Source organism: Lagopus leucura, unplaced genomic scaffold (genome assembly GCF_019238085.1).
Source record: "Lagopus leucura isolate 7727_CA_CO unplaced genomic scaffold, USGS_WTPT01 Super-Scaffold_100015, whole genome shotgun sequence".
Classification (NCBI taxonomy): domain Eukaryota; kingdom Metazoa; phylum Chordata; class Aves; order Galliformes; family Phasianidae; genus Lagopus; species Lagopus leucura.
The window spans coordinates 6,597,687-6,624,801 of NW_024962269.1; the positions used below are offsets into that span (position 1 = coordinate 6,597,687).

At 35.2% G+C, this 27,115-nt stretch overlaps 1 protein-coding gene and 2 long non-coding RNA genes across 8 annotated transcripts in view; 2 read left to right on the top strand and 1 right to left on the bottom strand.

The window, feature by feature from the left end:
- DMXL2 (Dmx like 2) overlaps window positions 1-27,115 on the bottom strand; it is a 51,100-nt gene that overhangs the window by 8,981 nt on the left and 15,004 nt on the right. Inside the window, exons 10-33 of one of the 2 annotated variants that reach the window (XM_042876095.1) lie at window positions 26,572-26,808; window positions 25,111-25,388; window positions 24,238-24,934; window positions 22,940-23,061; window positions 21,819-21,908; window positions 19,728-19,845; window positions 18,931-19,050; window positions 18,313-18,540; window positions 15,872-17,551; window positions 15,452-15,562; window positions 14,597-14,766; window positions 13,376-13,473; window positions 13,057-13,222; window positions 11,853-12,117; window positions 10,015-11,111; window positions 9,166-9,357; window positions 7,473-7,549; window positions 6,804-6,931; window positions 5,882-6,130; window positions 3,253-3,434; window positions 2,754-2,884; window positions 1,720-1,805; window positions 1,281-1,482; window positions 383-500 (exon numbers count right to left, since the gene is read on the bottom strand). In XM_042876095.1, the coding sequence (XP_042732029.1) occupies window positions 383-500; window positions 1,281-1,482; window positions 1,720-1,805; window positions 2,754-2,884; window positions 3,253-3,434; window positions 5,882-6,130; window positions 6,804-6,931; window positions 7,473-7,549; window positions 9,166-9,357; window positions 10,015-11,111; window positions 11,853-12,117; window positions 13,057-13,222; window positions 13,376-13,473; window positions 14,597-14,766; window positions 15,452-15,562; window positions 15,872-17,551; window positions 18,313-18,540; window positions 18,931-19,050; window positions 19,728-19,845; window positions 21,819-21,908; window positions 22,940-23,061; window positions 24,238-24,934; window positions 25,111-25,388; window positions 26,572-26,808 (6,842 nt within the window). Of the gene's footprint in view, window positions 1-382; window positions 501-1,280; window positions 1,483-1,719; window positions 1,806-2,753; window positions 2,885-3,252; window positions 3,435-5,881; window positions 6,131-6,803; window positions 6,935-7,472; window positions 7,550-9,165; window positions 9,358-10,014; window positions 11,112-11,852; window positions 12,118-13,056; window positions 13,223-13,375; window positions 13,474-14,596; window positions 14,767-15,451; window positions 15,563-15,871; window positions 17,552-18,312; window positions 18,541-18,930; window positions 19,051-19,727; window positions 19,846-21,818; window positions 21,909-22,939; window positions 23,062-24,237; window positions 24,935-25,110; window positions 25,389-26,571; window positions 26,809-27,115 lie in introns of both variants that reach the window. The other variant, XM_042876093.1, reaches the window with a different exon arrangement.
- LOC122182633 lies at window positions 431-6,550 on the top strand. The gene is made up of 4 exons (XR_006179891.1): window positions 431-553; window positions 2,554-2,707; window positions 4,032-4,167; window positions 5,805-6,550. It is a non-coding gene; the product is annotated as an uncharacterized LOC122182633 (long non-coding RNA).
- The window catches only part of LOC122182632, a 34,813-nt gene continuing 14,674 nt past the window's right edge, over window positions 6,977-27,115 (top strand). For all 5 annotated transcript variants that reach the window (XR_006179889.1, XR_006179886.1, XR_006179887.1 and 2 more), the window contains exons 1-7: window positions 6,977-7,596; window positions 7,921-8,047; window positions 9,455-9,522; window positions 13,132-13,241; window positions 15,903-16,028; window positions 18,352-18,495; window positions 20,399-20,552. This is a non-coding gene — a long non-coding RNA (uncharacterized LOC122182632). The remainder of the gene's footprint in view (window positions 7,597-7,920; window positions 8,048-9,454; window positions 9,523-13,131; window positions 13,242-15,902; window positions 16,029-18,351; window positions 18,496-20,398; window positions 20,553-27,115) is intronic.

The following is a 27,115-nucleotide window of genomic DNA, read 5'->3' on the forward strand; positions in this document are numbered from 1 at the left end:
ACAAAGTAATAGCTCACTTGAATTTCTTTTTCAATATGACAACAAGAAATACATGAAAACAAGTTTATTTACTTACTGCATTTATTGCAAATGTTCTAATTATTTATTAGAACACTTCTCAAATACACAAAGCTAAGATGAAATATGTCTCGTCTAAAATATTTGCTCCAGTTGATATTTCAATAAGCAGCATGATTGTCACGTTGATTTGAAAAAAAAAAAAACACTGAAAACACAGCACTGCCAAATGAAAGGAAATAGACTGAAATGCCACCAGAAAGGCATTTCAAAGCAAAATTAAAATACATACTGAAGAGACTGAGGTATGGTTATAATTGAGATTTCTTAAAAAACAACAAAGAAAAGGTAATTTTTTGCTTACCTCACTTTGCTTTCTTTTCTTTGTGAATATGTATCTTATGAAAGTCTCCTGAAGAAGTTCTTGCTTCACGAGAAAATGCCAGAGCCTTTTTGCTGGAAGAGCTGAATAATCCTTTGATCTGGGTGATGCAGAAGGAGAAATAAAAAGGAAACAGCTTCTGTTTAATTACAGGTAGATTACTCCTGTCCCTCCTCACATCTACTTTAGGTTAAATTTCAATTTGGAAGAAAACCATCTAAGTCTAATGTTCTAAGATCTTCAAGGCAAATTTCAAGAGATACATTCTTTTTCTTGTATTTGTAAGAATATCTTAATAAAATCTTATAGTGCCAATGATGAAAATTCAAATTACCATATAGCTTAAGTGATTGAAGTTGTATTTTAGTATTTCTAGAAAAGTAAACTACTTTTGAGATGAATAAAATTCTTCAAGGACTGCATTTAAAGATACTTGCAAACATGACATATGCCTAACACAGGAGGATTGACTTTATAAGGACTGTTACTACAACTCTTTCTCCCTCCTGATGTCTTCATGTATGATACAAGCTTTCCTCTGTTTGTGAGGACAGGGTGGGAAATAGCTGCTACTGAAAGAACAGAAAAGGTGGGTGAAAAGGGACCTTCTAGCAGGAGCCATTGCCCTTGATCTGTAGTCTCCAAACTTTGCTCTTTCCACCTTACTTTTCTTTCTACAGCTGTGAAAAGTGCAGCAAAATAAGTAAAGGCAGCTGCAAGAAACAGCAACAAAAGAAGTAATAAATGGATGTGAGGAAAATGGATTCTGTAAAGCACTGGCTATAACTAAAGTTTAGCTAAACTTCTTTTGGCTGTTTACGTTTAGACAGAAATACTCTTCAGTATTTCTGTGGTTAAGGAATAGGAAAAAAAAACTTACTTGAATGGTGTGTTTTCAGGTTCAATCATTGCTTTATTGCGGAGAATAGCTGGTCCTGCACCTACTCCAGGGTCACTAGGATAGGTATTGATGTAGTTTGGTGGTGGGCCTTCAAACTGGTCCATTCTATCTTGAAGAATCTGTTCCCAATGTTCCAGATTTTTTATTACAGCAATGCCTAATGGTGATGTTACAGGCAGATCTAAACAGAAATATTAATAAAGGCTTAGAGAAAAAAGGTCATATAAGTTACGGTGTGTACAAAAAAGTAGAGCAATACAACCGTTCAACAAAAAGTTTAGCAGAAACATATTTCTTAACAACTGTTTAAGAATGCTTAAGTTATGTAAAATAAAAATTAAACAATATATTTAAAAGCAAAGTCTGACAGAAAGCCACTTACACAGAGAACTAAAACGTGAAGTAGAATTTAACTTACCATTAAATTCCAGACCAGCAATGGGAAAGAAGTTCTTAACGTTGTGCAGAACTAATTTTACCATTGTCAGATGCAGAAGAGCCCAGCTATATAAAAATAATAGTTATAGTTGTGTTAAAGCAACAGTAATGTAGTTATTGGCAAAACAGTTTTCTCCCCTTCTACCAACTACGCAGATCAGAAAAACAACTCAGGGAGGTCACTGAATTTTTAAAGTTTAACAGACACATATGGCAAGATATGTACACATCAACTATCAGAATTAAGGCCATCTCTGAGGGCTTCCCCCTGTAACAGCAAGTATCCTTCGAACTCTTCCTCTAAAAATATGCATCAGGTGCAAGAGTGAAACTCTGCAAGATTGCAAATTAAGTCCAAGCTCCCTGAAACACATTCACAAGCTCTACAATGAAATCATAGTGATCACAGAAAACTTGAGTGTGGTATTCACACCAGAAGTTTCCCAGCTGACTCTCATAGATAGTGAAAATATAAATATTGTAGAGTATAAGGATTAAGAGAGAGACGAAAGGTGGAACACACAAAAAAACCCATCATTTTTTTCCTCTACTTTTATAATGCTAAGTTAATTTGCTTAATTCCCTTTTTTTCTTGCAACATTTTCTCTGTAAGCAGTCCATTTAATTTGCATCTCATTCAGAAACCTAAGGATCATACTTCACTGAGTTCTCTGAAACATCATTCTAGAGCTGGCACTGTGGTAGGTCATGGTTTTTGTGTCTTGAAGGTGATAGTAGAGCACTTCTTGTTTGTTCCTCCACCCACCCACAAAAGCCAGACAGCTCTGACTTCCTAATCCCATTTTTTTTCCAGGCAAGTAAACAGGGAAATGTTTGTTACTGCAAACAAAATTTGTTGTGCCTGTAATCTCACTGCTACAGATGCCCCCGTCCACTGAACTACAAATACGCAACCTAAACTGTGGACTGTTCAGAGCACCTGTATTTTCTTTAAACCTGAAGAAAAGGTAAGCATGATACTGTAATTCTAAAAGAATGGCAATTTCTTCTAACCTGTAAGAATTTGCATCTTTGTGTTCCTGGATCTGTATGTCAGAGAGAAAAGCATCATCCTCTTCCTCATCACTGTGAATGCTTTCATCAGAATCATATATAACACCACTGTCTGACAGAGGAAGAAATGGCTGCAATGCAAAATAAAAGTCTGCTATAAAAATAGTTTTCTGATCTCTTAATGCACATACCTTTAACTTTACTTGTAATTTATACTTTTTGTCTATGATAACTACTTAACATAAATAAGGTTCTCTAAAAGAAACAAGTATCAAGGAGAAAAGTATTAATCTGTATTATTTGCAAGAACCATATTTTTATAGTTAGGAAATAGCCCTAAGACAAGTCATAGAGCTCTTTACCTTTCATTGAGATGATAATATTCTGCAGCTCAGTTTGAAGAGCACTCAGAATTTCCACGCTATTTTTGCCCTTTACAGCTTAAATGAGAAGAAATAAGCTTTTTACAAACTCCGACGTATTTTCCATTCTAAATTACCTTTGCCATAAAGTAGTCCCACATGCTGAGTTCTGGAGGGATGAACTTTTCTTTGTAAGAGGGTCTGTCTGCAGGTACCGGCGGTGGCACAGTGGTGTCTTTCACAGGCCTTCCAGGCACTAGCATTCTCATGTTGAAACGGCGACGATGTTTGTCCATTTCTTCTGAAGGAAGAGGTGGTGCTAAATTCAGATAATTTGAGAAGCTGATATTAACACAGCATCTTCCAAAGTGCTGTATTTTATAACTGAAGTAGCTAAAAGCACTATTACCGGTACTAACTTCTACCAACTCAGGGATCAAAGCCAGCCTCTATAAGTGAAGTGTAATCACACAGAAGGTTCAGTTAAATTCAGTAGCTGTGGCAGTTACACGTTGTGTATATAATGAGAAATTCATTTTGTTATCTGGATTGAGTTTTCCAGGAGACATGGCTTTGAATTAAAGGGCATTTTAGATATTTTTTTCTCAAATTAAGAAAAAAATTGTTAACTTGTGAAGAAGTAGGTATAGAAAATTTCACTGATCTGTAAATAGCACAAGTAGCAGCAGTTGTTCAAAATACAAGCCAGATAGTAGAGAAGATAGTAAGATAGTAAAGAAAATTTGAATAGGGCAAGTCTTTTTGACAAATCTATTAAGATTCAAAGGATCTTAATAGTTATCAAAATATAACTGTGAAATTTGTTCTCCAAGGTGTTATTGGCAGGCAGCGCTGAAGATTACACTTACTTTGTTACACAGGACCTAAATACTTAAAATCAGTTTGTTTTTTTTAGAAGCCACTACTACCATTCATCTACACAGCAAACTTTTACACACCTTCATTACCATCCTCTGAAACATCAGAAACTGTAGCAGCTTGTAGGATAAGGAAAACAGAATATATCTCCAATGAAAACAAGGCTTATATAGGTAAGCTGTTCATAATAATACCCTGTTAAATCATTGATCACTCCTAAAATGATTATTCTCACATGTCCTTAAGTTACTCCATAAAAGAGAAATACGTAATGCATTCCTGTGATGGTCTGTTTCAGAATGTTAACTGACCAGTGGTGACACTATGATAACGTCAGCAATGACAGCAGTGATTGTGACTAGAAGATTAGAAGCAGTGTTTACATTATACCACCTCAGTACTGTTTTGCTTTGTACTTTAAATATGAAATATCAATTTTCTGCATAAGAATTTTCAAACCTGTAGTTTTTAAAGCCAAAGTGTCAGAATTTTCAGAATGGTTACAGTGAAATTATTGGGCAAACGGTTTCATTTACACCTATCTACTGAGCCTGGATTCAGCCTTCACTTCTCAGCATATTAAGACATTCTCATCTGTCTGAAAGATCCCTGCTTTTAGTTGGAGCTTAGCTGTGTATGAACTATTTTTCTGTCGGATGAAGCTGTTACTTCTTGCACATGGTGAAATTGTATCTTGCAGTAGAAACAGTTTCAGAAATACTGTTTCCAAATTACTGTAATTGTTACACAGCACCACCCGTCACATACAGGAGAACGTAGGTATTAACACTGATTTGTTCTATCTGCTTTTTCACACAAAAAATAATGGTTGAAAACAATGGAAAGTGTTATAAACAAGCATCTAATAGGAGTAACATAAGGAAATATGCTATCCTGAGGATGATTTCTGACTCAGAATGTCTGAATTAAAATCGTGTTATTATAAACTTATTTTATTTGCCTAGCTTGATACCAAACGTGAGTTTGAGTGACCAGAGCACTGGCAGTACCATTCTAAGTACTGTTGGGATGTGTATTAGGAAAAGTAATGGTGTATACTAGTAATTCTGAAATGTTTATGCTGGGAAATACCCATGGCATTCCACATGCAAGTTGCTTATCATGCTTCTGGGGTATAAGTTCTGCATCACAGCACTGATTCCATCACTACTTGACACGTAGTCAATGTGATGGCTATTTGTTAATGATATTACGCTTGATATCTTGCTGTTTAAAGCACTTTGTTTTACCTCTGACTGACAAATTTTTCGTTATTGTTTTACAAAGATGGAAAGAAAAAGGCTTGCAATTGGGAAGATACACAAACACATACACTCCAAGTAAACTATTTTGAGTGTAACAATAATTAAATGCAGAGGTCATTCTATCTGTATTCTAAGTGGATACTAAAGAAAACAAAACAAAACAAACAAAAAATCCTCTACCTCAACAACATTCTTGTTCCTGTTTTATTTTTTGGGGGGGAAACAACAGTCTTGTCACAAAGAAGATGAAATCTGTATTCTTTAATCTAACAATTACTCAGACAGAAGTCTTCAAGTCCCGAATTAACATAAATGCAGCTATCAAAAAGAGCAGTTAAGCTGTAATTGTCAGATTAAAGGGCTACATTTTGAGTAAAAATACCTGTACTGTTTCAATGGAAAATTCAAATCATGCTAGGTGTTATCATAAAGGACAGTCATAATAAAAAAAAGTGACATTTCTTTCTGCTTTTTAATTAATGTTACAATTTTCTTGCCAGTTGATACTTAAATTGTGTTTCCTTGTTTTTTTCTAATCTTTAAAGAAAAGAAATCTCCCCTACTGGGTTACTAAAAGGTCTAAAATGCAGATCGTTAGCACGACCTTTAGAAAACAAAATACCTGGAATATTTTCTGATTGCCTTCGAGGCTTTACAAGAAGTTTCACTCCTCCGCCAAAAACAGCAGCCCACATCCGGCTGTTCAGAGGATGAGCTGCCAGTCGGAACAACTCGTTACATGAGTTGGTTGCCAGGGCATGGATCAGCAGACTCAGGTAAACAGCTACAACAGCTTCGCAAAGAAGGACGTTTAACTTTGGTTGATCTTCATCCTGAGCTGAACTTAAGAGATTTATCAGTGAACTCACACCTGCAGAGAGAAGACGAAAAGCTCTTCGTTAATTACAAACAGGGAAGAATTCGGTGTTGCATCTCTGTCTCTTTTGGTGCACACATACTAATAGCCATTTGAAACTTTTGTTCTGATATATCAACAATTATGATTTTTTCTTAGACTGAACAAAAAGATTTCTGAATTGTGCCTCAGATTGCTTTGCCTCTGAAACTCCTGCACTGTTGGCCAGAGTTGACCTCACAATATTACCTCTCTGCTAGTATGTGAAAAGCAGTTGTTTTGATGGCTACGGCAGGAAAAGCAAGTATGTAAGACAGTACTGTAGCTGCAGCTAACAGAAAGAAACTGCTCTGCTCGAGGGTGACGCAGACCTGAGAAAAACATCTTAGGATGACAAATAATCAGCTTATAGAATTTATCCTGAAGATTCTGATCTCTTCCTCAAGTAAGACATTTGCCATATAAAAAGTTTAGATTTTTGTTTTGATCTGCGAGGAAGCTAACGGCTGTTACATGTGAAAGCTAAATTTAAAACACTTATCCATCATTGTTCACCCATCATTTCTCTATGTTCGCATGAAAAATTGCCATCAAGTTGTACTGTAAGTTATGAAGTTACAGAGCAGTGAAAAAAAATTTGAAGTGGAGCTTTTCCAGACATGTTAAAAGTAATTTATTTTTGTCTCACCAGGCCACTGAGCAGGAGATGAGTTTGGAGTTGCATGCTCTTCAATACTCTCTGTCCTCAGTCTGCGACGATCACTCAAAAGCAGTCCTTGGTAAACCATCCCTGTAAACTGATTTGCTTCTGTTTGGCTGCTAAATACAAATAAATTTTTTTCTGATGAGAAAGGATTTCAGAACATTTTTGCAATAAATACAGTATATAGAAACGCTTCTCTTTTTAATCAGAAAATGCAATGTTTAAAATTCTACAGGACTACAATTTTGTACCATAGTATATACTTTTTAAATTAAAACTTGTTATATTTTTACAGCCAATTTTGGTTTGAAACAAGAACTGTCCAAACCCTGACTTCATTTAACCTCAAATATTTTCCATGCAGTCCCACCCAGCAATGGATATACTGTGGAAAACAGCACTCAGACGTTCTTTTAGAAGCATCCTAAGATTGATAGCAGATTTTCCTCCTTTCATTGGAAGAAAAAGATTGTTATTATTTTATCTGTGTGAAACTGGCAGGGACTATCAGAACTAATGTTTGGGTTGCATAGTTATCTATACATACATAGCAGTTGAATCTCTTTGCTTAGACACAGGCAGAAAGAATTTCCATTTTGGATGCACTAAATAATCTTCAAATGTAGGACTGTAAGAAAGAAATTCTATTTGTACCTGTAGCTGTGGCTGTCACACAGTGCTTGATAAATGGATGCAGAAAGGGAAGCTGCTAAAGAATGAAGAGTGTACACCTAAAATGAAAAGAGCTGCTAAGTTATATGTAATTTATACACAAAAGGTATGTAAACCACACTTCTTTCTAAACAGTTTTTGAAATGTGTTATGCCAGAATGTCCCAGTTTTAAACTACAGTCAGGAAATAGTAATTAAAAAATTACTCTAATACAGACCTCTCACAGGGTGAGTATACTGAAGAAGTGATTAAGTCCTGTTCTAACAGTGATTTCTATAGTCTGATTGGTTCCTGGAAACAATATAATATAACATCATAACTCATTATAGTAGTATTTGCTTTATATGCATGATACAGAAGTTTGTGTAATCATCATTTAATTATTTATAATAGCTTTTTCACCTCATTTACGTGCTTAAAATTTTTCAGGACTCTCCCAGTAACAAGAATATTACTATTATGAGCTTACAATGCAGCAGAAACACTCCATTTCCTAGAAGAAGAAATGCAAGGATTTCTTGGAAAGACTGATGGAGGCCAAACTGTGTTGAAAATGGTACTGCCAACAGTTAAAAAACATGAATGCTTTTTAACATTCTGCTCATTTCCATCTCCTCCTGTCTCTCTATTTAATGAGATGCCATACCTCAGGTTAAAGATACAAGTTATCTAAATAGTTGATTTACAGTTAGGAAGTGTCAGTTCTTTCTGACTTTCCTTTTAAAGGAAAATGCGTGTGGAATAAGAGTTTTTAGAATAAGAATGATACTTAATGTGGCATAGTGCAGGATGGAAAAGGAGCCAACTAATGTAAAGAAGTAAATGAGCGTGGGTTGCAGTTTACAAATTGGTAACTAACTACCAATGGGACGGTCCACTTAGTTTCATAGCTTTCACCTACTTTCATTTACTCAATAGAAATTTAAGTGAAATTTAATGAATGTGAATACTGATAAAAATGTACAAACCAATGATCTAGATTTTTACTAATTAACTGTTGTATAGTCTCAGGAAATATGTTTCCCCAATCCCCTCTATTTTATGAACAGAATTTATTTACTCTAGGATATGGGGCCAGATAAAGTAATTAATCACAATTACATGGAAATCAGTACAATCCACGCTGGACTAAGATTTATAACTACGGTATAAACAGAAGGTTACAATGTACCTCATAGCTTCCACCTCTACTTTCATTAATCTTCCCACCAGATTTGACCAAGATGATGATAGTTAACATATATGATCGTGATGTAAGAGTAACAATTCAGTGCTTTAGTGAACATCTAAATTTAGAACAGCTTCTCAAGAATGACTGAATTATTTGGATGAAAGGGAACTAAGGAGATTCCAAAAGGTGTCTGAAATCAAGTGGTTGGTTGACTACCATTTTCAATTCTCTAGATTTTAGAAAGAAGGTCAATATTGTGACCTTCTTTCTAAAAGAATAATAATAGAATAACAATAAATAATAATAAATAATTATAAATAAATAATAAAATAAATAATAATAAAGATAAATAATAGATAAGATAAAAATAAAATAATAATAGAAAACAATAAATAACAATAAAGAATAACAATATTTCAATATTGTTGAAAATCAAACACAATTTTAGTGTATTCTCACCATTTCGTAAACAGTCAGCATTTCTTACAACCTGATTTCATTACCTTGACATCTTCAACATTAGGATGTGGTGGTGATTTCATCTGCACAATTGTGTAAAGAATATCATGGATGTGGTTGTTTAAATACAGCACAGGATTAGCTATCACAGTTTTTGTGGATGCTATGCTTGCAGATAGCAATGGTAGTGTTGTGGGCAATGGAAGTGGAGACTGAAGCTGTTTTACAGTAGTTTCCTGTTTAAAAGAAAAGATTGCACTTAAGATGATTACTTTGAGAAAAAAATAATAATAAAACAGTAATTTACTTTTTTTTTCTTTTTTTTTTTCCCAGGATTATTTATTCTCTTCTACTGCTGTCTACTCAGTACAGACAAGATTTCACAAGGATGGATGTTAAAAGTAAGTTCTGGGACTGGAGCTACTTCCGTGATTTATTCCAAGTCAGAGGATTTGCTCTGATCAGTCACTTACATTTACTGTAGAAAATGCCATAATACAGAAAAGGGAGCAGTACGCTGACTAAGACTCTATTCTTTACAGCTCCTTGCATGACGTGCAGTGATGTAGGGAAAGAGATTTTATCATACTTAATCTGAATTTAACTTGTTATATGGATACCCAAAATATAGTGATCGAAACTATAATTTCAATATACATTTAAGTCTGTAGTACATAGAGCAATATTTATATAATTACAGGTAGCCTAATCCTCCGGCAGATTCTGAAGAACCAAATAGCCAGGATGCGGATGCACAGCAAGCTAGAATAGTAAGTTCTTGCCTCAAGAACATCAGAATTGTTTAGCTTAAGGTACAAATTTAAGCATTTGATAAAATTGACAGACTAGAACTGTTCAGACTCGTAAATACAAATCAGCTGAATTTGTTTTACCTGCTGTGACTCTTGCAGCAAAAATTTCAGCTCCATTCTCACAGATGCTAAACCACCTCCTTGTGCCCCATGGAGACTACAATAACTCAGAAATACTCGTAGAAGAGCTTGGTTCTTCTGCAGCCACCACTTTCGTCTTTCAGCGTGTTCTCGTTTTGCCTGTAACCTACGCCTTTCTATCTGGTGCCGTTCATAGGAACCAATGTCTGGCTTATCCATAACATTCTCATGATCAAGTAGATCCCCATTTACTTTGGTGTATGTTTTACAGTAGTCTTTGCCACCTGCTTCATGGTTGCATATTTCATGCATGGCAGCAATCTCTTTTTCAAGCCAGTTGTACAGCTGAAACCTGAGCTTTCCTCCATCTACTTCATAACCTGTAGCCAAAGTCCTCAGTTCAGTCATTAGGATCTTCAAACAGGCTCTGAACTTCAGTTGTTCAGCAATAACATCAACCTCAGTGTCTCCAACATCAGAAATCTCTCCATGTAGTGTCTGTGGGACGTTACTGTCTGGGGTTTCATCTTGTTCTTCACTCTTGGAAGCAGATTTCGAATTTTTCATAATTATACCAACATCCTTGTCTTCTTCATCTGATTCATTTTTGTCTTCACCCCAATCAAGAGTAAGAGGCTCATCATCAAATTTTACTGCTGGTTGACTCCAATCAAATTGTGTTGAAGACTCAGCAGTATCCTCCAAAGCAAAGGAAGCTGAAATTGGCTTTGACCAGTCTATATCACCGCTTCCAGCACCATCCCTTAAGGCTTTGGAATCTGAAACACCAGCCTGCATTGGAGGACTAGATGCATCTTTCTCTGTAGCTACAGCAGATTTTTTTCTTACTTTTGGGATTTTGGAAAGAACTTCAAGAGCTAGCACAGGACAACCCACTTTAAAGTGAGCATTTGCAGTAGTGAAGAATAATTTTCTTTCTATAAGATTAATTTTATCAACAAAACTTTTCTCAGTTTTTAGACCTAAGGTGGCCAAAGTCCCTTCTGGTGAGCTGAAGTATCTTCGGATCAGCAAAGGATGGGTCCGAAGATAATTGTAAAAACTGAATACCACAGGATTGCATGACTTGACAATAACTAGGGAATTAAACAGATGAGACGTTTATTGACAATGGATTTCACGTGTTACTCCGATTTGCAGCATTTCCTGCATTACAAAGATTCAAAATGCAAAAACAAAGACAGTCTAGTTGCCAAAACAAAGCAAAAGAATTACTTATTCCCCACAAAAACATTAAAGATGTAAGCCAGATGAGTGGAAACATGAAGCTCTCACATCTGCTTTGTTACTGTTTCACCAGCTAAGCCTAAAATAAGCTGAGAAGACCAGCCAGGTAGATTTAACTCATGCAGGGAACATACTACAGAAACCAGTGCATCCAATTCTCCATCATTTAACGTTAATCTAGCAAGAGATTGCATAGGAAGCCCTGCTTTTGAGAACTGCTAATTCCTAGAAGCAAGAATGCGAGTCTGAAGTTGATTAGAATAAAAATTAGCCACCATTAAGAAGAAGAGAGGTATTGTAGGAAAAAGTAAGAAAAAGTTAGGCCCTCCAGAGTTTATCTGACTTATTAGACTTTATCTGAGCTTATTAGAACTAAGCTCAGTACTGGACGCTGGAGAGAAGCCTGTGGAAGAAACTGGAAAAAAATATTTTTACCATAAGAAATTGAGTGGGCTAGTACATAAGCCTGTTAATAATTTCAGCATCATAGCATCTCAAGAGAAGGGACTGCATACATAAACAGAAAACTTTACCCCTTCTCTACTATGTCATAGAGAGTTTGATCCAGCAGACAATTTTTTTTTCCTTACCTGGGTTTTCATCATCATCTTTAGGTGTTTGCTCCAACAAAGTGTCCAGTGCTCTAGTGTAATCTTTCATTATCCAGTAAGCAATACTTCTCAGAAAGGGATCAGAATGCAATTTAGTACAGCTGAACCCAGTACCATCCTTATGGCAACCCAAAATCTTTTCATAAAGAATGGAGGTGTATGTGACAGAGGTTTCAAACTCTGATTCGTATAAGCGAGCAATAACCATAGCCAATTGGATGTCTTCCATTTTCTCCAGGCACACCTGTGATAATAAGTGGGGGAAAAGGTCTCTTTTGAGAGAATGTTTTTTTTTTTTTTTTTAAATGACAGTGAACAGCAACATGTTTACACAATAATTTTTTATACAATACATTTTTTTCCTCATGATATCTGATCTTTAAAGTATATGTTAATCTTTGAATCAAAAGTATGTTGAGATATTTATAAGTGCCATATTTTCTTCCATGTTTGGAAAGAGGTGTACTTCTATTGTAGCGATTATAGTATGCCTCAGTACATCATGTCAAAAAACAATATATCAGATAGCAATATAAGGATGTTTTAGCTAGTGGAATAAACCTAGCTTCCAACTTTAATGTTTGTACATAACTGGTAAGATTTTCATCCACTGACTCATCTGCAGAATAATGTTTTTGAGCCTTTACATTCTCAGGTAAAGACACACTGCATAAAACAGGCAAGATAAGTAAAAGTTATCTAATTCCCTTCTCTCCTAAGATATGCTGCTAAAATTATGACCTTGCTGAGAACTTTCACCTTCCTTTCGGCAGTTCCACACCACAACTCCACTAAAAATGGATCCTTCAGAAGATCTTTGTTTGTTTGTTTTGATTCTTTGTGTTTTACTTGATGTTCTAACAGTAGGGAATGCAGAGTAGCTAGAAGCTGAACAGAGTGCTACAACAAGCAAAACAAAGCTTCACCAGCAGGGTCATGATTGCTTTCTCAAGAGTCCTTCCACCGAGGACTCGTATCTGAACATTCATTCTGGTCTTCAGATCAGATTCCAAGTTTTTTTTTCACAGTAGTGTGGAGGTAAATGCCATGTCTACAGGCTTCCATGTGTAGACATACCCTTTCTGCTTCCACACTTTACAAAAAGATCAGCTGATTAGCTTTTAAGGATGTAGTTCCGTAGTTTAGACTAGAAACTAAAATTTAATTTCTCAAAAATTAATACCTCTATAGCATCTTTCAGTGAACCTGCTAGCAAGAAGAATGCAGCTGATTGTTCAAAGCGCTGTTTTCCCAACAGAGCAAAAGCATTTTTTAAAGCAGCTTTTCGCCATCTGTCTTCACTGAAGTTGTGGCTGAAGAAAGCAGTCATCTTTTCATCATGCTGAGACCTGCATAAAGAAATGCAAGGTACACAAGTTTTTATTACATAGACTTAGGATACAGTCACTTGAACAGCACCAATTAAACTCTAATCCTGAATGAGTTCTGTTTTGCATTCCTGCTTCAAATATAATTTAATCAAACTTATAGTCAGAACTCACCTAAATAGACCCCACACCACTGCCTTTTTCTTCATAGCAAGGTAAAAAAGTGCAGCATCTAAGGCATCATTGTTCCTCTGGAATGAAGCTTTTGCAACCTGTAGTAAGCAAAACCTACTATTACTAGTGAAAATAGAAAGCTTGCTTTTAGCTTAAGAACATATGTTCTCTGCTGGGAGGATGCTCTGGGTGACTGCATTATTTATAGAAAGCAACAGTAATTTTTTTCTGAATGACTTGCAGGAATTAATTTATTGACAGGGGACAACAGCTCATTACACTGTTAATGTTCCTGTGGTTCAGAAAAAACAGCACTACTGCACATATTGATGCCCCTCCTCAGCAGGATGTTACAGCTGTGCAAATAAAAATATTTTTCTCAAAAGTTACAGTAGCTCATAGTATTGGGTGAAGTTCTTCTTGTGACCAATTATTTCCAAATTTGCAAGCTAATACAAATATTTCCTTAGTGACCATTCTGGGCGTTTTTCTGTGTAGGACTCAAGAGATGGAATCGCATCAGATTTGGACGACTAATTTAGTTTCACAACACATGACTTAGAAATTCAGTAAACTATCGGATATTTCTGTTGCACAAACATCTGAAAGGCTACATTATTTGTTGTAATTCAAAGCAAGGAGTAGTAATAAATCAAATCCATCAAACTTGGTAAGAAAGCTGAAATTTTTATTAAAGTAAGAATTTAAATCTCATTGGTACCTACGGGAAACATTATAAAATAATATTGAAGCACATACTGCATGTTATCTACTATTAGAGCTCCCATAAAAACGGCATGAAAATGAGATCTGACACTACTTTGTGTTAGAAATAGTTATTTCTTAAATAAGACCCACATCTGAACTCAAAATACAATTCCTTGTTTAATCTACTGATATGTGCTGCCATATATCTAAAAAGAAATGACTCCACAAAATAGAGTAATGCCATGTTAAACATACTATAAAATATAGGGGAAAAGATTAAATGCTTCAAAAATGGCTTTTTCCTAGCTCAAACATATCGCATGATACTGCTGATTTATAAGCCAGAACTGCCAACATGGTCTGACAGTACTGCTATTTGGAAGCGGGCTATGTAAAAAAAAAAGCAGTTAGCCTTCCAGCTGGTCTGGAGTACAAGAGAGTCTGCACAAGTTACCTTTTTTGTTAAGGCATATCTAACAGCATATAATTATAATTTATAAGCAATTAGATTACCTTTTCAATGCATCTTCGGAGAGTGTTGATATTCCTGACCCACCAACCTATACCCATAGCTCTTAATTCAGACCACTGTGGGTCTCCCTTCTGGATAGCAGGGATCATGTTGATCAGCTCCTCCTCAGCCTCAGAATGAAAAGCCCATGCAAAATGACAAGTAGATAGGCCTAAACAGTAAGATAATAAGATTCAGAAGATTAATAGTCATTAATAAACAAATGGAATACATCAGAGATGCAAAATGGAACCTCTGCAAAGAGTGTTGGTAGAGAGGGATGTTTGTTGACAGGAAGTAGAGCTGTTCAAGGTGAAGTCAAAACATCTCCCAGTATATGTCCTCTCTTCAATGCTTCTATTCTTTTCCAGCACCCCAATCATATACATACTACAGTTTTATATGGTGTAAAACAGCAGGAAAACATTATCTCAGAGGCAGACTCATTCTGGGCCAGAAAACTTTCTGTACACTGTTGAGGTGGTAACTGCTTTTCTTTCCTGTTGTGTATTTCACTTACTCAGATTGAGCAAAGAAAAAAAACCACCTGTGATGAAAATGATAAAATTATCTTATAGGGGAGATAAAAACCATGCTTCCATAAAGCAATACTTTCATTCCTCCAACATAAACAAAGCAACATATAATCAATCAGTACATCATCTGTTTGGAGAAATTGTTCGTGCTCAAATGGAATGGCACAGAATCTGGCTTCTGTTCTAGAGCTCTGTATTTTCTCTACGTGCAGTGCATGCAGGGGAACATGCACTTCGCAAATAAAGGGGCTTCAAAGAATAGCTGTTATCCTGTCAGCTCAGCTGGATCAAATGAAAGTAATACCACATTCTAAAACTTACCTTGGTGAAGTAGCTGAACTCGATATAGTGGTGGGAGTGATGTCAGAAGGCAGGTGTGCAAGCGCATAGCCAACAAATATCGTAAGCCACATTCATCCAAGGTATCTCTTCCTGTAAAACATAAAACACTGACTTTTGAATATGGCACTGACTACACAGGGCATGTATATGATTTAAAGGAATGCATATAACTTACTGTGTGCAGTATCTAATGAATGCATCTTTCTAAATTTGCTCTATGAGACAAAGTATTGTGCATGAAATATAGAGATTTGTATTTAAGTATTCCTTTCTTTGCCGTATCAAATCTGAATAACTGATACTAGATTTCAGCTTTGTAATCCCCAAATACTCAAAGACTAAAATTCCCTTAGCTAGGAAGACCATGAATGTTAATTCAATAATATGCCAGTTACTAACCTGAGTAATTCTTATCTCTGTTCTCATCTAGTTCGGTGCTTGTTGTGGCCACAGTGTCTGCCAAAGCTACAAGGAACATCTGCTCTAGACGAGTGAGGCCTGGCAGACTTGAGTGCATCAGGTGGCTTGAAAGGACGCTGGCGTGTTCTCGGCCAAAGTAAGTTGGACCATACTGTGAGAGATTAATAACTTTAGATTTACTCTCCCTCTTTTCAGGCTCAAAATCAATGAAGTCATCAGTTGTAACAGGCTGAATCTGAAACAGATCTGAGTACTGGTCCTCTGTTTTTTTTTTAGCGTCTTCTTCAGAGCCCTGGGGTATTTTAGAAGTTTCTTCAGAAACATAAGTTGCATCTTGATCTGCAGCAAGAAGCGCGTAAAGTGGCAGTGGAGGAATAGAGTCTATCTCTGTGTAGTCTCGAGTGCCATCTTTTCCAGCTGTGATGGTATCCTTTGCAGTACTGCCACTTACACTAATGGTGCGAGAAAGATGGCGTTTAGGACCACTGCCTTCTCCAGCTTCTGTGTCTTTTACTATTGCAACTTCTCCTGCAATACATTTAACTAAATGTGATAGAATGGCTTTGGCTCGGCGAACTTTACCCAGATCCATAAGTTCCAATAGCTGAGTTGGATGATACTGAGGGAGAGTAGGTGAAAGTACATGAGCAGCTTCAAAAAGGCCTCCATCTTGAATTACAGTTGGAGTGCCGAAAACGTCATCCACAATACCTGCCCCATCAATTATACTAGTCTTCTTTGATATCAAGCTTGTTTTGAGTGGATCTTGAGTTGCCAAATCTTCAGAAGTAAAAACATCACTTTCACCATCACCAAACTTGACAGTGTGTTTCCACTGTGCGTAAACGTGCATTTCACAGTCCATGCCCACCACCAGTATACCATCTCTCACCCAGGAGAGAGAAACAGGCAGTGAAGGAGTGCCATCTACAGATGATACCAAATCAATTGATCTAAGCAAAACCCACTTTGACTTTATACCTTGTTTTATGCTACCACCTAGCGGTAAAGTAATAACAGCTACACCTTCTTTGCTGCTTGCTTGATCTGTTACAATTCCTGAAAGTCTCCCATACATGAAAATATTGGCACCAACTCCAACTGTCAATATATGTGAACCGTCTTCTTTTGATACCCAATCCAAATGCACCAAATGCTTGATATTGGGCACTAGGTATTTGTCTTTATTCAGACATGTGTCTGATTTACTGTAAACAAACAAATTGCTATCTACACTGACCCTTGAATCAAGCACACTTCCAACTTTAACTAAGTCATCTAGATGAATTGTCTGTTCCAAAACCCATTCCGATCCTCCTGTAGACTCACACTCAAGTATACAAACATGCATGGAAAATTCTTTTGAAACATAACCATTATGCTGTACAGGCTGTTTGTAAGCTACTGCAAGACGTCCTGTGTAAGAACAACTAACAGCAACTGGCCTTCCTACTATGGTGACAGTACTGCTGTTATCTTCTCCTTCATCATTCATTAAAGGCCATTTTCTCCAATGATATGTTTCCCTTTCTTCATTTTTGCTGTTTAGATCTATCTCTACAGTACACCTCCAGAAACGCACTCTGTTGTCTGAACACGATGTTACTATCAAATAAGGTGCAAGGCAGACTGGGTATATTGAGGAAGAGCTCAAGTGACCTGAAATTAGAACAGACATAATTGCTAATAGTAACAAAAGTCATATGACTATAAAAGATAGCCACAATGTTGTCACTACTAACAAAGCACTTTTTGATCTGGTTTTATTTTTCTAATTTGGAGTTAGATAAAAACAAATGTTTTAAGATCAGTGACAGTGTTAGTAGCCTGGGCATTACTTGTCATCTGCCAGTTGCAGGACTACTTAAAGATGATAAAATTTAACTCAACTAATTAAGAAAATGATTGCTAGAATAATGAGGGGAATACAAAGCTTTAATAAGATGAGTTGAAGGACATTAAGATTAGGCTTGTGTAGCATTCAGAAATGAAACCTATGGGGAGCACAATAGTACTTAAAAGTATCTTGAAAAGAAGAAGAGAGAGACAAATAAAGGAGGTAAGTACACAAAGTTTACAAAAAAACCCCAAAAAATACTCATCAGATCAATGCTGACAGGGGACAAAGTGGATATGAATTGTTCATTAATAAACTAAGTCTAGGAGTTAAATCTCCAAGCATTTGAACAATAAGTTTTACAAGTAGCTTTGATTTGGGGGACTTGATACATTTAAAGAAGAGATGATGAGAAACAAGACATTTTGGATTCGAGAGATATGGACATAGAGGTGAGAGAGTCTTTTTAGTTCTACATTTCCTTTATCATTCAATTAAGAGAGTGATAGGGTTAGGGTTACTATCCTATAAACCTGGTGGTAAACAGTAGATCAATTAAATAGAAAAAAAATGTTAAATTTACCTGCTGAAGGAGTTGCTCTTATTACTTCTACGCCAACAGGAAGATCCAGTGGTTGGCTGTACACAAGTCTGGAGCTCAGAATGAGTTTACTAGCAGTCTGAAGATTAGCAATTGATGAAGATCGTGGAATGGGACTCACGCCAGGTGATAAATCTGGAGAAGAATCTACAGTCTTCTGCTCAGGTATGCTAAGCTTGTTCTCTGATAAAGCAGTTTCAGTTGGTTTTGCTATATTGGAAAAAAAAAAGTCATTGAAAACAGTTAAAAAAAACCTGTTTATATGTTAGAACAAAGCATGAATATGTTACAATCACACGTTTTTCTTAGTTGTGCTTTGGTTATGCAGAAAATAATTTTATATGTTGGCTGCTTTAGTTTTATTGCAAATAATTTTATGCTCATTATAAGACATCCATAACATTCTGAAATACTGGCAATTTAAAATAAAGAATTCAATGATACGTTACTTATTATTTCAACATATTTTTATATTGTCAGTAGTACAGAACACAACCAGTGTTTGCATGGAATCTTACTCCTACTGCTTCTAAAATGACAAGCTTCAAATTCATGACACGTCATGATATTTAAAACATTCACCTATAAGAAAATACTCGCCTAAACAAGCTTGCACAGATTTGAGATGAAGATGCCACATCTGAAGAACAGAACAGCCAGTGCTGTCTTTTTCAATTACTACCAAGTAGAACTTCTCTGAAAAAGGCGGTGGACGATATCCTGTAATTTAAAAACATTGATGAACTGTCATGAAATTTACAATTGATAAAAGAACACTGATACAAAAAAAAAAAAAATTCCTCCTTGAAATTGATTATAAAATGCTCAATACTAGTAACAACATTTAAATCAGTATTTTGTTTGCTCAGATTTATAGAAGAAATGGAGAGACTAACTTGCAGCCAGCCTGAATATTTTTGATTAATTAAATGCATTTGCCTTCTCAGTCAGTTTGAACTACTCTGCTATATTATAAAAGCTCTTTTCCCTACAAGCCTGCATTCTAACTTTTTTTCTTTTAAATCTACTACTAAATTCCCAGTTATTTTCTATAGGATTAACTATGAAGATAGGTATGTTCATCTTATCACTTGTAACTACATATTAATTCAGGAAACAGACTTCTGTTCTACTTCGTATGGATTTTAAAAGATACAGCATTTTGAAAAATGGACCTTGTCATACAAGTTAAAACATTTTACTCTAAGCAAATAGAATAATTTTACTTAATACTGTTACCATGTAGGCAATGATTTATATAAGCAGCATCAGTTCACACATTTCACTGAATTCAACAGATTCTCCTTAAATTGAATCTAGCATATGCCTGCTAAATTTTAATACTGTTCAAGAACAGTTTTGGTACCTACTTCGTAGTACTTATTTTTATGCTATACCTTGTGATGGCTGGAAAAATATCTCTGTTTCCTTCTCTTCCACATCTTCCTTTTGTGGTTTGTATCCCAAAATGAAGTCTTCTTGAAAGACATGAAGCAATTGAGTATTTGAGCCACACTGAAATATTGAGCAGTAGTAATGCTTTCAGAATTAATGTTTAACAACATTTTGTACTAAAATACTTATTTTGTATAATCTGAGTATTGATAAGGAGGGATCACTTTATAAAGATGAAAATGTTTTTCTAGTAGAAAATGATTTTCATCATTATAAAGTGATCCCTCCTTATCAATACTCAGATTATACAAAATGATGAAAAATAATAATGATGAAAATCATTTTCTATTAGAAAAACATTTTCATCTGTACATTGAAACTTGCATGTTCTAGAACCTATTGTTTGCATATTCAAACAATTTTACTGAGATCTACCATGCTAGACTAATTCTGTAATAATATTTTTACTGCAACTATTTAAAGATGATTTTTATTTCTTTAGATGATGAATAAATGACCATAGTAAAATATCTGAGACTTCTACTACTCCTCTTCAGTGGGAAGATGACTGCAATGAATTAAGAAATCTGCTAAAAAAGGGAAAGAACCTCAGATACTCCTCCTCTCATATCTCAATAGCTGTTGTTCCTGACAGTAAGATATTTCTTTGCAGTACCTCTACCCCTCTACAAGGGAGGCTGCTGGGACTGAAAACATTTCCTGCAGACAAAGAAAATGTGTCTGCCAGACAACGATGGCAAAATTTTCACATTCCTGAATATCTTCTTTTTCCAGAGAACTACGGAATGGCATCTTCCTCCATACAGGTATTCTTAAAATCCTACTAGATGAAATTAGCAAGAGCTAAGTCACTCAATATAAAAGGTGTTTTTCTTAGAGCTTCATCAGATGCCATTACAACGGTGGCTAGGAACAAAGGAGGTAGTGAGAGGTTACACAACATTTGTGTTATGGGAAAGCCTGCAGTCACCATTGTGATCAGGATGCTCTCTAAGAAACCTGGATTCAATGTCTTTTCATAGAAGAGGACCTCTCTCTCCAGAGCTTGTTGCTGCCTTTTCAATTCTAAAGTTCTTCCTAGTTCCAGCCTCACCTTTCTCTTGAACAGATGTACTGATGTTTACATTCATTTTTTAAAAACTAGCAAAGTGACAAATGAAAACCTAATTATCCTATTTACTATTTCTGTAGGTATTGATAAGATCCAAGAATGCTAGTTAAGCTTTATACTGCTCAGGTGACAAGGGAGGTTAGAAGCTAAGGAGCTAAGAGAAATAGAAAACATTAAAGGTAACCAGGATGTCTTGATATTGTCTTTCAACAGAAGTCTTGAGAAAAACTGTTTCTTATATCATAAAGATGGTTCACAGTCCTTTCCTGTGTTCCACATATCATTTCATAAAAAAATCGACAAAAATATTAGAAAAAATATTTTGTACACCTGAGTTAAAGGTCCCATATGATTAATAGTTAAAAGACATAGAAGAATAGAGAAAGAAATATTGAAGAACAGATAAATGCTTGTTCACATTTGTCAAATATACCTATATCTCTAAGTAAAACATGATAAAAAATAAAAATAAAAAAAAAGTCACTACCTAAAAAGGCTACTACCTAAAGAAACCAGCACAGTAACTTCTGTGAGTACCAACTATGTCCTATATGATTCCTACATTTTAAAAGACTTAAGCTCTATTTTTAATCTTTCGATGTTGTTATTTGTCCCTATGTTATGCTGAGTTTCTGACAGTGACTGTTATTTTTTTCCTTTAAATCATGATGGAGATAAACCAGTCTTCGGTCAAGTTTATTTTAAACAAGATTCGTGCCTAGAAAATATTGTTACACTCTATGGCAATGGACTTTGAGATCCAAGCAGCTAAAAGTTGTCTCCTGAAAGTGTTCTGAAAGGTCCTGAAAGGTGTCTCAACATTCATGGAAATTCATCACTGCCATTATCACCATAGAGAAATGTCATTTCTTTTGTGTCTTTTCAATATGTTAGGTTAATTAGCGTACAAAGCTATCAAACACCTTCATGTGATATCCTACGGAATTAATGAATTATTTACTTTGTTAGTTATTGCATCAAGTTCAATAATGCATCCAGGTCGAGCAGTAGATTGTTGGCTCACAATGTTAAACACTTCCCCGATCAGTTTCTGAAACAAAGCAAAATGAGATGAGTTAGTAGATTTTCTCTTCAGACAAAGGAAATTGCAACCATTTACAATAAAATGATTGTTGTTTTTGTTGTTGTTGTTGCCATGAATAGTTAATAGGCTTCTTAGGCTTCTTCCTGTTTTCATTTTGGCAGTTATGAATAATGTGCTTATCAGAACATTTGCACTTTGAGTCTGAAACTGTTCACGGGGATAACATACCAATTTATATGGAAAGAAAATGTTGTTTATTTTAAGATTTATCCTTTCATAATAACATAACTCAGTATCTGTAACACAGAGAACTCAAATATACCATTTCACTTTTGTTTAAAGCTTCAGGTTTTGTCACAACAATGAAATTTAAAAGAAAAAAAAATCAATCAATTCAGGCTATATATAAACTGAATGCACTCTAGGTCGTTGCTGGAGCATTCACATTCATTACTCCTCCAACAGGTTGGTCAGACTGATCAGAATACTGACAGCTGATATTTTTACAGGATAGCTTATAAAATAACAGAAAAATGGAAACAGGAAAAATGTGCTTGTTTATTCAGTAACAATGAGAAGGGCAGTTTTTACTTTGCTTGAAGTCATAGGAAAGAAAGATAAAAGAACAAAAAATATGAGTTATTAATTATTAACAATAACTTGCCCTGATTCCCTCCTATATCAACATTAAGTGTGTGCATGTAGGTCTTGCTCTTCCCTCTTTACCTGCCTAGCTGCTCCTGACTCCCCTCTTCTGAGAAGACAAAGAAAGAAATCCCATTTTTCTTTCCCTCTCTTGCTAAAATTTCCCTGTTAACCATTTTTAGTAGTAATGCATAAAATTGCTGTCTGCTAATGTTTATAGACATTTACAAAACATATGTAATTACACAAACTAAAAATTAAGGCCTTATATGTGCAACAACACGAAACTTGATGCGCACAAATAAATGAAGACAAACCACTGGAGGGGAAAAAAATGTTACCTTAACTACTTCTATTTTTAACATTTCAAGCCATCACTACATAAAACTTACAGATGATTCTGGGTCAGATAGCTCATCCAGAAGCTTTCTTGCATCTACAACAGCTTGGTAGAGCCTCAGGTTTTTGCCATCAGATGCAACAAAACAAGCGCTGGCAGAGTTGCAATACGTACCTAGTAGAAAAAAAGAAATTGTAGAGTTAAAGAAAAAAAAGGGCATCAAATAGTCTCAGGTAGTCATTTATATTCCACTTCACAATATCTGAATGTTTTTAACAATAACTGTTATAAAATATTGAAGTGAAACAAACCCAAGTAATTATGTGGATTAAAACACCAATATTAAGTCTTCAGGGTAAGTTTCTGCTCATTTATTTAACCAAGATTTCTCATAAAAGTTGAAATATTTAAGTGAGATTCACTTTTGTATATAAACATAATTCATAGTTTGCCTAACAGAATACTGCCATTCCTTAAAATGATTGTGTTCTCTTCGCTGTCAAAGAGAACCTCTGAGGAGGTGCTTGGAACTCTACCTTCCCTAGGTTATTGGAGATGATTTAAAGTAGTCTAAGGTAAACTGTTCAGAATAGCAGCTTTGCAGACCGAGACAGCAAAAAACTGTACTATGTGATTAAAGTTTTTTTTTTTTTTAAATCAAAGAAAAGTTATGCATTTATTAAGCATACTTAGTATTTTTGAGGTTGTTCAGTGCCTTTGATACCCATTTAAGAATTGCCAAGGTCAGTCTGGCCTTACTGTAATAAAGTATCCTAGTGTTATTAGTTTAAACTTGAATAATGTTACATTCACAATTTACATTTTTTAGTACTGTCCACAAAGACAACCACTATTACAACAGCATTTTTATAATTAAAAATAAACATCTAAGTGACAGAGTAGATTAACATTTCTAGCAACAATTTTCTTAAATGTAACAGAGAGCATCAAAATTTTATACAAAAACTTCCCCCAGGGCATTGCATCTGATGTTGTACATCCTGACCTCTGAAAAAATAGCGTTTGCAGTTTTGTAAAGTGTAGTTGATTTAAGGTTGCCTAACATACTGAGCAGTGGGATCACCTTGTCCTGTTATGAGAGTTATTATTAAGTCTAACAAAGAAATTGCTGCCTATCAGCTGATCCATAGTAACTACAAACTCTTAGCCCACACAAACTACGCTAATTTGAAGTAGCTTAGCCTCAAATGGAGTAAGAATGCCCATGGCACAATACAAGGAAACTGCTGAGAAGTACAAAATTCCAAATATAACAGTAACTTATTTTTAAAAATAAATTCTAAGGCTACTGGTGTTAATTTTACATGGCATCATGCTAAGAGTACTTACCAAGGCAATAGCTGGGAATGAGTGTGGGAAGCCAGGCTACATTGGAGAAAGCAGAAGTATGAAGAGAGTTAATTCGGGCCAACTCAGACACTCCTCCAGTGTATGACAAAGGTCCTATTGGGTCTACGCGCCACAGAATCAGCTCGCTGTAGATTGCATTTGGGTCATGAAATGTACGAGTTGCTGCATTTTTAAGCTGTTGCCGAGAAGAACCTTTCAGATGTTTACTAGGATCCATTACTCTGCTTATTCTGTCAGAGCCGTGAGAACTGTCTGATTCCGGAGTTAATAGAGCATTATGATGAGAAGATGTTAACAGTAATGGTAAAACAGAATGGCAAGCTAGATCATTAAGATGAAAACGGTGCCCACAGTACCTAAATTTATGTGATACAGTTAGCACAGTAGTGAAAGCTGATTTATCAGCAAAAGTAACTGCCCACTGATTTAGAGAGCCATCTATATGCTTGGAAATCATCATTACTATGGGAGAAATTATATTCACGTTTGTACTGCTCTGGGTAAAGCCTGGTCCTCTATTCTCTAGAGTTTTATCTGAAAAGTCCATTGTCTTCTGATGTACAGCATTACTGGTATCTTTTAATAAGACAGGGCAAGCATACATCATAATATTTTTGCTAAGGGAACTAGCATCTCCTGATGGAAATGCAACAGGAATCCTAGAAGAAAATGAAACCTGGAAGGGAAAAAAAAATAAAATATTAGAATATAACAACACAGTGCAAGTCCAAATACATGTTAGATGTCACAGGAAATGCTTATAAGTTCATTCTGATGACCAGATTTAAATAGCAGGAACACAATGACTTCATTAGGATCATAAGTAATAAACCAATTTCAAATATACAACACCTGAACTTGGCGAAAGATGCCTGGCGTGTATTCATCTAAATACTTCACGTGCCATAGCAGAAAGGTACCATCGACAGGATGAATGGTAAAAAGCATATCTGGATTTCTGTTCCATTCAGTCAGCAGCAACTCAATTTTCCGATCTAACAAAACTGTTGGAAGAGGCATCCGCAGGCTTCCTCCTAGAGATGTTTTGGGGCTTCCCTCTCGTTCTCCATCTTCATGTTCTGAAGAGCCTGTACCAGTCCCTGTCTCTGATTCTCTATCTATAGACAAGTCTGCAACAGAAATGTGTTTTATCCATTTCAAATATTTTCCTACCATTGTTTCTATTCCAAACAAGAAAACATTTTAAAATCTGTTGACAGCACTACCTCATAAGAATATTCATGCAAACTGAGGGTAGAAATATCTGTCTGTAGAACTCTCCATTTATTGCTCCTAATTAGTAATAATGAACACAGTCATCAAAATTGAGATACTTAGAATCTTATCCTGACTACGATTATTCTGTTCAATTACATAAAAACAGATATTTAGTATTAATGCTGGTTTAGTATATTTATTTCTGTTTAAAATGTTATCATGAACTATGTGGTATATGATCATTGATGAAGTAGCATGTGCAGTCAGAATTATGACAAAATAAATTGCACTAACCTAGATTTTAAGAACCCAAGAATTATAAATGACAATATTTCATTATTAGTTTATACCCTCAGTATACCCATTAGTTAATACCCTCAGTATTAACTCTTACTTGTTTAGGCAGAAAAGTTTTTATTAGTACATTATTAGTCAGGTAATTCGTTATTCTTAACTGTGAGGAAACAAGGGAAAATAAATTTTTGGAATTTTAAATGAAATAGGGTTTGTAATCTTTAATAAAATTGAAGGAATACATTTCCTGGAAAAGTGACATTCTCTCAGCAATGTGAAGTCTTTCCAGCAGGACATGTTTTCAAAAATTAATTTCACAATATGTCCCTCTGTTCCTTTGTGAACAGCTACAACTGGGATCACTGGATGCTGTAAGGTGTAAGACACAAAGCTTACACTGGATAGAGTGCAGTTTCATTCAAGTGGAACAATGTCCAACCCTCCTTAAAGCTTGCCATCAAATCATTATTCATTACTGACAATCAGACTGTATGGTAAATCAAGAGCAAGTCTTAGTCTTTATTTCCTAACCATAAAGCATTTCCAAAACAGATATGAAAAACAAAGCAACCTTTTTTTTTCACTGAATAAATCATTATTGTCTTCCAATAGGGAATATATCATTAAGTTTTTCATGCCACCTGATTATTTGAGGAGGCAAAATTGTAGCTCTATCTATTTATTTTAGGTTAATAACAAAATATAACTTCTGATTCTCGTGCTAAATATTTGCATCAATTACTGCACTAAATAAATGTGTTTCAAAATTATTCTTGTGCTATAGATCTCAAGGCTACTAACCGTGATCCAATTTCATGCGCAAACCTCTCTCTTTTTCTTCTATTTCTTCTTGGTCTTCAACCTCAGCATTATCAAAATCTTCTTCTAGTTGTTGTTCAGAAAGTTTTCTTAGATGCTGCATAAATACTTCAATAGATGATGTAAAATTAAATTCCTTATTATTCAACCAGTGAACGACGAAACCTCCATTGCCTTCATCTGTATTAAAAGCTGTTCCAGCCAAAACAGATGGAATATCTGTGGATTGTTGTAAATAAATCAAAAAGCTGTATCTTAAATCTATATAAATGTATATATACTTATATTATAAACAGATTTCTTGATTGAACATTTAATTCATTCTTGGTAGAACATAATTTTGCCTCTAAGTTTAGGAAAAGTAAGATTCAGGTCAAGTTCCTACATATGAATTAAAAACAATAAAAATACAGTTTATCATTAATGAACTAACAAATTGTGATGAGAATAGTAAATGGTATTTACTAGCTCTAATTGCTTAATTGTTTCATAAGTTGCAGTGCTGTCACTTCACCTATGGACTTTA